This window comes from Osmerus eperlanus, chromosome 13 (genome assembly GCF_963692335.1).
Source record: "Osmerus eperlanus chromosome 13, fOsmEpe2.1, whole genome shotgun sequence".
NCBI classification, from domain to species: Eukaryota; Metazoa; Chordata; class Actinopteri; order Osmeriformes; family Osmeridae; genus Osmerus; species Osmerus eperlanus.
In genome coordinates, this window is record NC_085030.1 from 15,384,752 (window position 1) to 15,396,409 (window position 11,658).

At 48.2% G+C, this 11,658-nt stretch overlaps 1 protein-coding gene across 2 annotated transcripts in view; it reads right to left on the reverse strand.

Annotated features, from left to right (window-relative positions):
• Nucleotides 1-8,673: 8,673 nt before the first annotated feature.
• The window catches only part of elp1 (elongator acetyltransferase complex subunit 1), a 14,550-nt gene continuing 11,565 nt past the window's right edge, over nucleotides 8,674-11,658 (reverse strand). The window contains exons 32-36 of one of the 2 annotated variants that reach the window (XM_062476557.1): nucleotides 11,394-11,505; nucleotides 11,050-11,177; nucleotides 9,898-10,046; nucleotides 9,662-9,737; nucleotides 8,674-9,260 (exon numbers count right to left, since the gene is read on the reverse strand). In XM_062476557.1, coding sequence (XP_062332541.1) covers nucleotides 9,196-9,260; nucleotides 9,662-9,737; nucleotides 9,898-10,046; nucleotides 11,050-11,177; nucleotides 11,394-11,505 — 530 coding nt within the window. In that variant the 3' untranslated portion in view covers nucleotides 8,674-9,195. Of the gene's footprint in view, nucleotides 9,264-9,661; nucleotides 9,738-9,897; nucleotides 10,047-11,049; nucleotides 11,178-11,393; nucleotides 11,506-11,658 lie in introns of both variants that reach the window. The other variant, XM_062476556.1, reaches the window with a different exon arrangement.

Below are 11,658 nucleotides of genomic sequence, written 5' to 3' on the forward strand. Positions count from 1 at the left end.
GCTTGCTAAGTGAACACACCATCATACAGGGTTTCTCTTCCCAGTCAGAGCTCAGTGTGCACACCTGAGGGCGGCTCACCCTCCACTGGGAGTCCTGGTGTCACATGATGCCCACATGCTGAAACCACTGAGCCCGAATCCCTCGTTACCTCCCTCTCTCCACCTCTCCCTCTCTTCCTCGATCTCTCTCTCTCTCCACCTCTCCCTCGATCCCTCTCTCTCTCCACCTCTCCCTCTCTTTCTCTCTCCCCCTCCCCCTCTTCCTCTCTCTCCCTCAATCTCTCTCTCTCTCCACCTCTCCCTCTCTTTCTCAATCTCTCTCTCTCCCTTCCTCCCCTCCACTCTCTGCCATGTGTCCTCCTGACATCAGCTGAAACCGACCAGCCTGGATCCACACTTTATCGCCTGTTCTTTAAACCAAATAACCCCCCCCCCCCTCCAATCCTCCTAAAAGAGTTTCACCACATAACATATGACTCTTCAACACAGGGCAGTGCTGTGCAAACCGTGTGTGCGGTTGGCTCTTATGCTCCAGGGAGCAGTCGCATGCGAGTTTACAGATGGAGCCTGTAGGAGGAGGGGGGAGGGGGGGGGGGGGGGTGGGACTGGTGGAGGAGGGGGGATGTGTGGGGGGGTTGGGTTCAACACCAGCGCCCTGAGAAAACATGTTTTCCCAGGTCGGAGTGAGAACTCGGAGCAGGAAACAGAACGAGGCTGAGACCGGCCCTCCACGCTCGTCCACACATGGATCCAATATGCCCCCTGCCTTGCTGCAGCGGGCGCGGGGGCCAACGCCCTCGACACCTCGTCAGCAGGCCTGCCTGAACAGCCCTGCTGGGGGCTGGATGGGTCCTGGATGAAGGCGGCCCACGTGGGGGCAGAGCAGAACCACGGCAGCCCAGCCCGGACCGACCCGGCCCCTGGGACGACACTAATGGAAGAGATATCAAGCAGAGAAAGGCATCCGCTGTAATTCATGTGGACACTCATTTCCTCCCTGCAGGTTGTGGGACGCAGACGGAGGCTTCCGGAGAAGGGAGGCTGTGGTTTTGTGTGACGGGTGTGCTGCTGATGCTGTGGTTGGTGTGCTGTGTGTGTGTTTACAGTTGTGTGTTTAAAGGGGAACTGGTGGACACGCAACAGTTGTTTTCTTCTTCTGTTTGTCCTGTTGTATAAACGGCCTGACAGTGTACTTCAGACTACTTTTGTATTTTTTGTAATATTTGTATTTTTGTATTTTTATATTGCAATTTACGGCAACTTATATTTTATTGTATATTTAATTTAATTCTAATCCCACTTAGTACTGCTAGTTTATGTACCCTTAGTATAGATAGTCCACATATTTAAATTTTAGGTCCCTATATGTTTATTGTATGCACCTTCCTCCAAAGCAAATTCCTTGTCTGTGCAAACTTTCATGCCGAATAAATCCCATTCTGATTCTGAACTTCTAAGAGACAGTCATGTTCAACTGCTTGAAAATGTGCTTCGAGGTTAGGAGTTATAGTCGCTGATTTTAACAGTAATAAAACAAAACTGCCAGACATAACTATAAACAACTGTGATAAGTACTGTGTACAGTAGTTAACTTGATCTAGAGCACAAAAACACCCCGAATGAATCAAGAAATCTGGTATTTCTGGTCACAGTGGAATGTTTTCTCTTGGTTTTGTTGGAGAGCTAGAGATCACATCTGATTCACTCACCTTCAAGTTCCTTGTGGGATGAGGCAGACTGACCAATCACACAAAGCTTGTTTCCATACCAACGGTAACCTCAGGGCATGCAAACGTCGGTCTTGGCCTGAATATTCATAAGCAACTGCCTTTCCTGGGGGGCAGCAGGGGTTATGTAGGACAGGAACAACTAAGTAAAGGAACCTCAAAGCGATGAGACTGTGAAGTTGTGACGGCGTGTGGGTTGTAAGAAGTAACAGGTTGCCGTTTCTTACATTCTCTTGCTCAGAAGTGGAAACCCATCTTTGTTTGGAGGCACAACAATGCGCTTTGAACTCCTTCGTTGAAGTCCTCCCAACTGTCATCCTGAAGATGTCCTTCATCAACGAGACTCGCCGACACGACCAAAACCTTCCTCGAGGTTCCTGGAGATGATGTGACTGTCTGTCAGGAGGCCTATCTATCAAGATGAAACAAATGCGCCTCATTAATGAAGCTTGTACTGTATCCCAGAAAGGGCAATTCTGCCCTGCGATCGAGTGGGAGTTTTTAATATTGTGGATGGTAGAATGCGTCACACTGGGACCATTTTGGCTTTTCATCAATCTGCCATTTCGCCTCATTCCTGTGCTTCCCCTTAGTAGTCTCCCACCCCGACACACACACACACGCAAACAATACTTAGTCAATCGAGAGGTACAAAGCCACAAAACAAAGCTCATTAGTGGGTAGTTGGGTTTTCACTGAAGTGTCTCATGAGTGAATCGTGCTTCACAAAGGAGGATGTTTTTCGGTGGCACGCAAAGACAACTTCTTGAGATTGTTAAGGAATCTCTTTCAAGTGTTTGTTATGTTCTTATTTGCTGTATGAAAGTTACCGTTTGTGTTATGGAAGAAAGGGACTCTTGAAAGCGACTGCACTCTGCGTGTTTCCACTGTCTTGTGCGTGATCATCCGCACACCTCACCCCATGCCATATGTAGTCAGGTGGCTGAGCGGTTAGGGAATCGGGCTAGTAATCAGAAGGTTGCTTGTTCGATTCCCGGCCGTGCAAAATGACGTTGTGTCCTTGGGCAAGGCACTTCACCCTACTTGCTTCGGGGGAATGTCCCTGTACTTACTGTAACAACAACCTCAACAAGACATTCAACGTGCCAAAACATCTCCCCCCACGCCCATGCGGCCTGGCCTACCAGCCCTGTACGAGTACGTCTCTAAGCATGTGACGGTGGTATTTCAATGACCCTAAGTAGGTATTTTGCTCGAATTTACCTTGTTTGTCTTCCTTTTTAGAACGACTACGACCTTTTCTCCAACTGCCAGAGAGCTGCGTGAGGACAAAAGACAGCACAGGTCCCAAGGTTTATAACGATGTACGAATATTAAGTGTTTAGGAACCAGAGGGCAGTTCTGGTCCCCACTGACAATCTTAGGCCTCAACGTCAAACTTTACTTCTCTTCCTATAATACATTTCCTATCACAATGTGGAGGAGAGACAAGACTGGAAAAGGGGATTATGGAGTCTTATAAAAAATGACTTCCATCTGGACAAAGGAAGATAGAGAGGAGGGGGAAGGGGGAGAGAGGGGGGAGAAGAGGGAGAGGGATCTCTTCTCCAAAAAACATCTGGAGAAGCAATCTGGAGGAAACAAACAGGCCTCAGCTCACTGCCCACCCAATAAATAACAAAAGCAAAAAGGAATCGCACACAATCTGCACGTTTTTTTTTCTTTCTCTCTCCTCGGCCCAGTTCTACAAGATCATGAATTAGCATCTGCGAAAGAAAATATAAAAAAAAAAAAATACAAAAGATTTCTGAGAGGATACGTGGCATCAATCACACACTCCCAAGGATGTTTTTAAGACAGGGGTTTTCAATTACATTGATCAATTACTTGAAAGTATTTGAAGTGTTGACTTGCCTCCCCGTCCTCTCTAATGAGGCTGGTCCGCAGGTTCTGCTGTGCGATAAAAACCCTTCAGGGGGGACGGCACGTTCAAGCATCACGCGTGTTCCTGTGCGTGTGCGAACACAACTCCAGCCAGGCCTGACGGGTTTACAGTGGAGTTCGTCAGAGCTTAGCATATTTTAGCCTTTGTGTGACATGAAGGTGTATGGCGAAGGTGTTCTACTTCGAGCCTGGCGGTGTGTAAAACGCTGTATTTAGAATGTCTTTTCATGTGCGGATGTTCTCATTTCTGATAGTGTGCTCCCCCCCCCCACCCCACCATCACGGCTTCTCTCCCCCCCCTCAAAATTCCTTTCGCCCACGACACAAACAGCCCCCCTCTCAGGGACACAGCAGTCGCCAGCACATGAGAGGAGAGGGGCTCGACCACGGAGATTAAGTGAGCCGTCTCTCCGTCTGCCTCCCCGGAGACACTCAGGTTCCTCTCTGAACCACAAATATCTACTTGTTTGTCTGTTGTTTTTCCGTGCAGATAGAGGTTTAGGTAAACAGCATATTGCCGGTTTAGGTTGGCACAAACATGGTCTGTTAATTATATTTTCCATGCCAAGCATACAATCAGGAGGTAATTGGAGTTGGAGCAGTGGATTTTGTGAGTGGTGAATCATAACAGCTTTTTGGTAACGAATACTAAAAGACAATCTCTACTAGTAGTGTAGTTTAAGTTTCTCAGTAGCAGGTAGTAGTAGAGTGTTGGGAGTGAGATTTGTTTGCAGGTTTTCTTTAGATTCTTCTCTCAAAACCAGAAACTCCCTGGTGCACCCCCTTAGCCCTAAACCCAGCCTCCAGCCCTCGGCCTCCAGCCCTCGGCCTCCAGCCCTCGGCCTCCAGCCCTCGGCCTCCAGCCCTCGGCCTCCAGCCCTCGGCCTCCAGCCCTCGGCCTCCAGCCCTCGGCCTCCAGCCCTCGGCCTCCAGCCCTCAGCCTCCAGCCCTCAGCTTCCAGCCCTCGGCCTCCAGCACTAGCCTCAGCCACAACCCCCGGCCTGCTGCCGACAGCACTAGCCTCAGCCACAACCCACCCTGCCACAACCCCCAGCCCCAAACTTGGCCTCAGCTTGAACCTCAGTGTTCCAGCCTCAGCCCCAGCCTCAGCCACCTCTGTGTTCCAGCCCCAGCCGTGTCACTTCCTCCAGCCAGCTGTGGTGTGCGTCACAGGCCCCAGCAGCGGAGAGCAGGAGTGGCAGATGGCCGGGGGCCCTGAGGGAACAGGGAGGGGGCATCTCACTGCCACTCCCCCAGCGAGGTGAGGGGTTCCTGGGTGGAGGCAGCAGGGGTGGGGTGTGGGGGGGTGGGGGGACCTGGCGAGCAGGAGGCCTCCCCTCAACATCTATCAGGGCAGGGTGTTAATGAGAGAGGGGAAGGAGAGAACCGAGAGAGGGAGGGAGGGAGGGAGGGGAGGGGAGGGAGGAGAGAGAGGGAGGGAGGGAGGGAGGAGAGAGGGAGGGGGAGGGAGGGAGAGGGACAGAGAGAGAGAGAGAGAGAGAGAGAGAGAGAGAGAGAGAGAGAGAGAGAGAGAGAGAGAGAGAGAGAGAGGGAGTGGGGGAGGGAGGGAGGAGAGAGAGGGAGGGAGGGAAGGAGAGGGAGAGAGAGCGAGAGAGAGAGAAGAAAGAGGTGAGGGAGTAAGGGCGGGCGGCACACATCACTAACAGTGACAAAAGACCGGCGTCAGGTGAAGCACAGGTGAGACAGCGGGATGAGGGAGGGCTGAGGGAGGGAGACGAGTAGCGGGGAGGTGACACATATTAGCGACGGTGATAAATAAGAAAACAACAGGGGAGGAGCGAGTGAGGAAGGACTGGAGGGCCATGAGGCGTTCTTTAGGGCTCAGGGTAGGGGATATATGAGGATTCTGGGAGGCGTGTGGTTTTGGGGTGAGAAAGAGAGCAAGAGAGAGGGGAGAGACAGAGACAGAGAGAGCGAGAGCAACAGAGAGAAATAGGGGTACCTGCATAAACCAGAAAAAAATTATGCCAAAAGAATTGGGCATATGATTAGGAAATCAGCGTTAAATCCTGTATTCTGGGCAGGTCAGCCCCCAAGAGCAGCTCCACCACTCCTCCCTTCCATCATCTGTCTTCCTGCCAGTCTGTCCAGGCCAGGGTTTCAACCGTACAGGACATTACAGATGCATTATGGCAACAGAGGGAGGTGGCGGAGGGGAGGGGGACGGGCTGGTTCATGAATACTGGATACAACATGAGAGGGACCAAACAGAGATCGCCAGGAGATCACGGGAAGCATCAATATTGCATCAGACCTTCACATGTATTGTTCATGGAGGGAGCGTCGCTGGGGTATGGCATCTTTCCTCCCAAAAAAGTTATGGAATAAAAAAAAAAAGTTTACCTCTGGCTCAGTTTCTCTGTCTTGTTTTATGTTTTGGTTCCAGGTTTGCCGCTGTACAGCATGGTCACGGGTCACATGACGGGCAGGGATATTATGTTGTTATTCTCCCATAATGACAGTTTAGGTTTTGTCGTTTGGTTTTTACACACATTTTCCACAGGAATCCATCCCATAATCTTACATTTTCCAAAAGCATTTTAGCCAACTGGAGAAGTTGGTGCTGTGCGGCTATATTCCTAAGATGTTCTGTGCCAGCAAAGTCTAGGAGACAGAAGTTGTGCTGGATGTTTTAGTCTGGTGTTTTCTCCAGAGGGAGAAACAGCACTCCACTGTGTACCACGCTATGAACACAATCAGAACGGCTGCTGATACACTGTTTCTCATTAGATTATATATTATTATATTTTAAGCTTCTAGGTGTCTTTGTTGATGCTTCGGTTGTAAACAATGTTTGTTAATAAATGTTCCCAACTATGTATTGTTATATGAATTAAATAAACCTGCATTTGACTTAAAACCAAATATTAACATAATGAGCTAAATTAGATTTAAATACTATTTGTTTTGTATTTTGTAAACACCAAATAATAAATGATCCAGAAACTAATCTTTAAATTGAGTAAAATGCTCCACAAATAAATATTACTTTCCACTCTTTGAAGAAGTATAACTGTTTAATAATTTATCAAGAGTCCAAATAGGATTCTATTATCCTGAAAACCTAAGAATCAAGCCATATTCATTATGCGGTACATTCTCACAACTATGAAGGAATACGTATCATTTTCATAGCGCCTTTATTAAGAAATCATACGTTACTGTCAGGCTACATATACGCACGAGTTCAGTCAGTTGAAGGAAAAGAAAAGTCGGCTTTTCTTTCTCTTGGACAATGACGCGACTTAGCAGGTGTTGTCATGTAGTGACACACATTAGATATGAAAAGGACCTGAAAAGGACGGGGCCTGTCTGTTCCAACTGCCTCTCGCCTGCTCCTTCTGGGTAAGTGGAGTTTATTTGAGTTGTCCGCGAGGAGAACAGGAGAGCACAGAGACGAGTTCACACTAAATCTCCCCCCTGATTGTGAAGGATACACTTGTCTCACACAAGGTGCAGTGAAAGAGGATCCTTGTGGTAGTCTTTACGGCCCTGTGTGTGGGTCTCACCTGGTTTGAATCAGCTCCCACACACACACACACACACACACACACACGTACCGTCACATATGCAGACCCGGACTCATCAATGCTCAGACCTCCGATCCCTCACGGCTGGTCTGTGTCCACACCTCCGAGTCTGGCGGTAAAAAGGCACACTGTGATCCCTGACTGTATGGATGAAGACAGAGCTCATGCATTACTGACCCAGCATCACACACAGAGTCACACCTAATAAAACACTACAATGAAAGCCCAGTATAAAGACAACAACAATACAAAAACCTACATTCCTTATATGCAAGAACACATCTAGCACCATTTGAAAGCAGCTGAAGTTTTAAGGTGACTAAAAAAACAATTGTGTTTATATATTTTAAGATTTTATATATGTGTTAACAGCCATTTCAATGATTCAAGAATCACAATTAAGCTTCTGGGAGCCGCGTTACCTGTTTTCAGGAGACGAATCCTTGAGATCACACATGATTACACTGCTGCGGTTTGGGTGCTGTTCTCTGCAACATGGTTATCCAGGCACACCAACACAACAATCTGACAAAATATCAATGTCAACATCAATCCATGGATCATAGACATGTTTGATTTACTGTAATTTAAAGCATGTTTGTAGGGTATTTTGGATCATATTAGACCAGTCTACACAACTCACTTTGTTGTTATATATACATACACACACCGTCACAACAGTATAGCCTATATATACCTTACACACACCTTTATGATTTATGATCAACTTCACTTTTCCATGTTTTAGGGAAGTATGGAAACTGTATTAAAAAAAAAACAGTATAATGTGTGTGTGTATTCTATTTTATGTTAAGACCAGAGAGGATATCTTTTTATTTGCAGGCAGAGTAAATTTAGAGGAGCCGATCTCAAAGACAGTTCTCAAGAGTTTATTTATGTCATGTGCTTTTTATGGTTTTGTTCAAAATACAAGATGAAGTACTTCTCAATACCTGCATGTGGGCTGTCCTTCTGCTCCCAGAGGACAAGACGTGGAGCGGAATGGATGAGGGGATGTCCACTTAGAAACATGCTGTGACTCATTTGAAAGGCATGCATAACTTAACAGTTTGACAGCACACAAGGTTACCCACGCGTTCACTCGAATGAACATCGTCTTAACAAAACGTCCATGCATTATGTAGTTTCATAATTTCCTTCTTAAGGGTTTTCCGAGTGAAACTAAATGATAAGAGGGGATTGAAACGAGACGTATTGTATCGATGTCACGGATGTTGGTGTTCATTTGACCGTTCGCAGGTTGTGAACGACATTGCTGTGGTTAATCTGGAACCTCCTTAATCCTTATTTTTAATCCTGTTTGATTGGACTCCAGGAAGGTTGCTACCAAATTCGTTGACCTTATACAGTAAACGCACACAGTACGTAACAATTTTGTTCAGAAATACATAAACTTGCAGTGCAACCTTGCCTTTCTAAAAAGTAGAATATATATGTATATAGCATATATACATACATATTTTTTGGGGACAGGCCACACTTTCTGTTAAAACCCAAACAAACTTTTACTTTTTCCAACCTTGTCAGTATCGGTTGTGCACAAGACATCTGAACACTGCAAATTCAAACAACAGATTCTACTCCACCTTGAAGAGCTCTTATTTAACAACTGGCCACTGGCGCCATCTAGTGGATCCTGTTGAGTACTGCAACACTACGAAAATATGCGGGGCAAAATAATCGATAATGAAAGATATTGAGGAACATCGCGCACTTGATGTAGAAATGGCCGGACGTTGATGGAGGTTATTTGAAACCAGCGTTCGCAGGAGAGAAGACGCCCTCGCGGATTCTGTTGGACGGGTGAGAGAACCACACGAAAAGGCCCGAGGGTTTGTTGGGTTAAATTCATCAGAAACTAAACGGTCTATCAATCTAACCCTAACTGAAGACACACTGCACAACACCCTTTAATATATTTATTTTTACATTTCATCTTAAGAATTCCGTCGACCCCCCCAAAAATAAAATAAACAAATAATGAATACATGTTATTTCAGAATTGTCAGCTTCCACTTGACACCATTTCTCATCTTTGGGGGAGCCATAGTCTCTGCTTCTGGAGAGAGAGAGACAAAGAGGGAGAGGGAGAGAGACAAAGAGGGAGAGGGAGAGAGACAAAGAGGGAGAGGGAGAGAGACAAAGAGGGAGAGGGAGAGAGACAAAGAGGGAGAGGGAGAGAGACAAAGAGGGAGAGGGAGAGAGACAAAGGGAGAGGGAGAGGGAGAGAGACAAAGAGGGAGAGGGAGAGAGACAAAGAGGGAGAGGGAGAGGGAGAGAGACAAAGAGGGAGAGGGAGAGAGAGAGAGACAAAGAGGGAGAGGGAGAGGGAGAGAGACAAAGAGGGAGAGACAAAGAGGGAGAGACAAAGAGGGAGAGAAAGGGAGAAGCCTAATATTACAAACGGACAGGAAGACTGTATATGTATGTTTCTATCTAACATCAGCAGAAACCAACCTTGCTGGGGTGCTACTGGTCTCGGTTGTTGAAAAGATGCCATGATGCTGTTTGCTGTCGAGTTTGGACCCGTCACCTGAAACAGAAACACTCTTAGTGTGTGTGTGTGTGCGTGCGCGCGCACATGCTTGAGTCTGTGGTATGTGTGTTATGTGTGTGTGGACTGCATGTGTGTGTGTGTGTGTGTGTGTGTGTGTGTGTGTGTGTGTGTGTGTGTGTGTGTGTGTGTGTGGTACCGGAGCGTGGCTCTGCTGGCCCTCCTGCCAGACCTCAGGCAGGGCCGTCTCCATCAGCTGCAGTGTGTCTCCGTAGGCCTGCTGCAGCCTCCCAGCCTGCCCATCACACTGGAACAGCACCAGCGCCTTCAGCAGGCTGTGGATCTCCTCTGGAGGAGGGGGAGAAGGATGAAGAAATATCCATGATTAAAAAAAATATATATTTTTTTTTAAATCATGGATATTTCTACATATATATATATATATATATATATATATATATATATATATACATATATATATATATATATATATATATTCTACATCTACCCCATTCTAAATATGAGAGAATGTGGGTTAGAATATGAGTGAGATGACCTCATGAGAGAAAGCAGAAACACAACACTGTGACTCTGAGGGAGAGACAACAGCAGGAGAACAGGAGAGAGGAGAACATGAGAGGAGAACATGAGAGAGGAGAACATGAGAGAGGAGAACAGGAGAGAAGAACAGGAGAGAGGAGAACAGGAGAGAAGAACAGGAGAGAAGAGAACAGGAGAGCAGGAGAACAGGAGAGAGGAGCCCAGGAGAGAAGAGAACAGGAGAGAGGAGAACATGAGAGAGGAGAACATGAGAGGAGAACAGGAGAGAAGAGAACAGGAGAGAGGAGAACAGGAGAGTCTGGTGGCTGGTGGAACAAAGGAGTCAGGTGGCTGAGCGGTTAGGGAATCGGGCTAGTGATCTGAAGGTTGCCAGTTCGATTCCCGGCCGTGCCAAATGACGTTGTGTCCTTGGGCAAGGCACTTCACCCTACTTGCCTCGGGGGAATGTCCCTGTACGGAGAGAGGAGAACAGGAGAGAACAGAACAGGAGAGCAGGAGAGAGCAGAGCCCACAGCAGGAGAGAGGAGAGCCCACAGCAGGAGAGAGCAGAGCCCACAGCAGGAGAGAGCAGAGCCCACAGCAGGAGAGAGCAGAGCCCACAGCAGGAGAGAGCAGAGCCCACAGCAGGAGAGAGGAGAGCCCACAGCAGGAGAGAGGAGAGCCCACAGCAGGAGAGAGGAGAGCCCACAGCAGGAGAGAGGAGAGCCCACAGCAGGAGAGAGGAGAGCCCACAGCAGGAGAGAGGAGAGCCCACAGCAGGAGAGAGGAGAGCCCACAGCAGGAGCCTCACCTCTCATCTTGTCCACCGTGTGGAGGCTCTCTGCCAGGGCGTGCAGCAACGCCACGTCCTCCAGGGGGCTCCCTTCCTTCAGACTCAGCTTCTTACGCTCCGCCTTCCTGCGGTTCTTAGACGACCTCCTGTGGAAGTGAGCTGGTGATGAGGTCATTTCCTGTCACTCAAATACGCTTTGGATAAAAGCGTCTGCTAAATAAATAAAATGTCATGAGGAGTAGTGCGTAAACGACCCCCAGTCATGGTCTTTATCTCAGAGCACAGGGAGAGGAAGGAGGTGACTGGAGGTATCGCTGAATGAATAAAGAGTCAGATGTGACCAGTGGTGCGATCTGACTCACGAGGAGATCCTGGAGTTGCTGTGGGAGTATTTGGAGCCGGCATGACTTCCTGTCATCACGCTGCTGGCCTCAGAGAAGAGGTCAGCATCAGGACAGTCTGCCAGCTCCTCATCTGGGGGAGGAGAGAGGAGAGAGGGAGGGGGAGAGGGAGGGGGAGGGGGAGAGGGAGGGGGAAACGGAGGGGGAGAGGGAGGGGGAGGGGGAGGGGGAGGGGGAGGGGGAGAGGGAGGGGGAGGGGGAGAGGGAGGGGGAGGGGGAGAGGGAG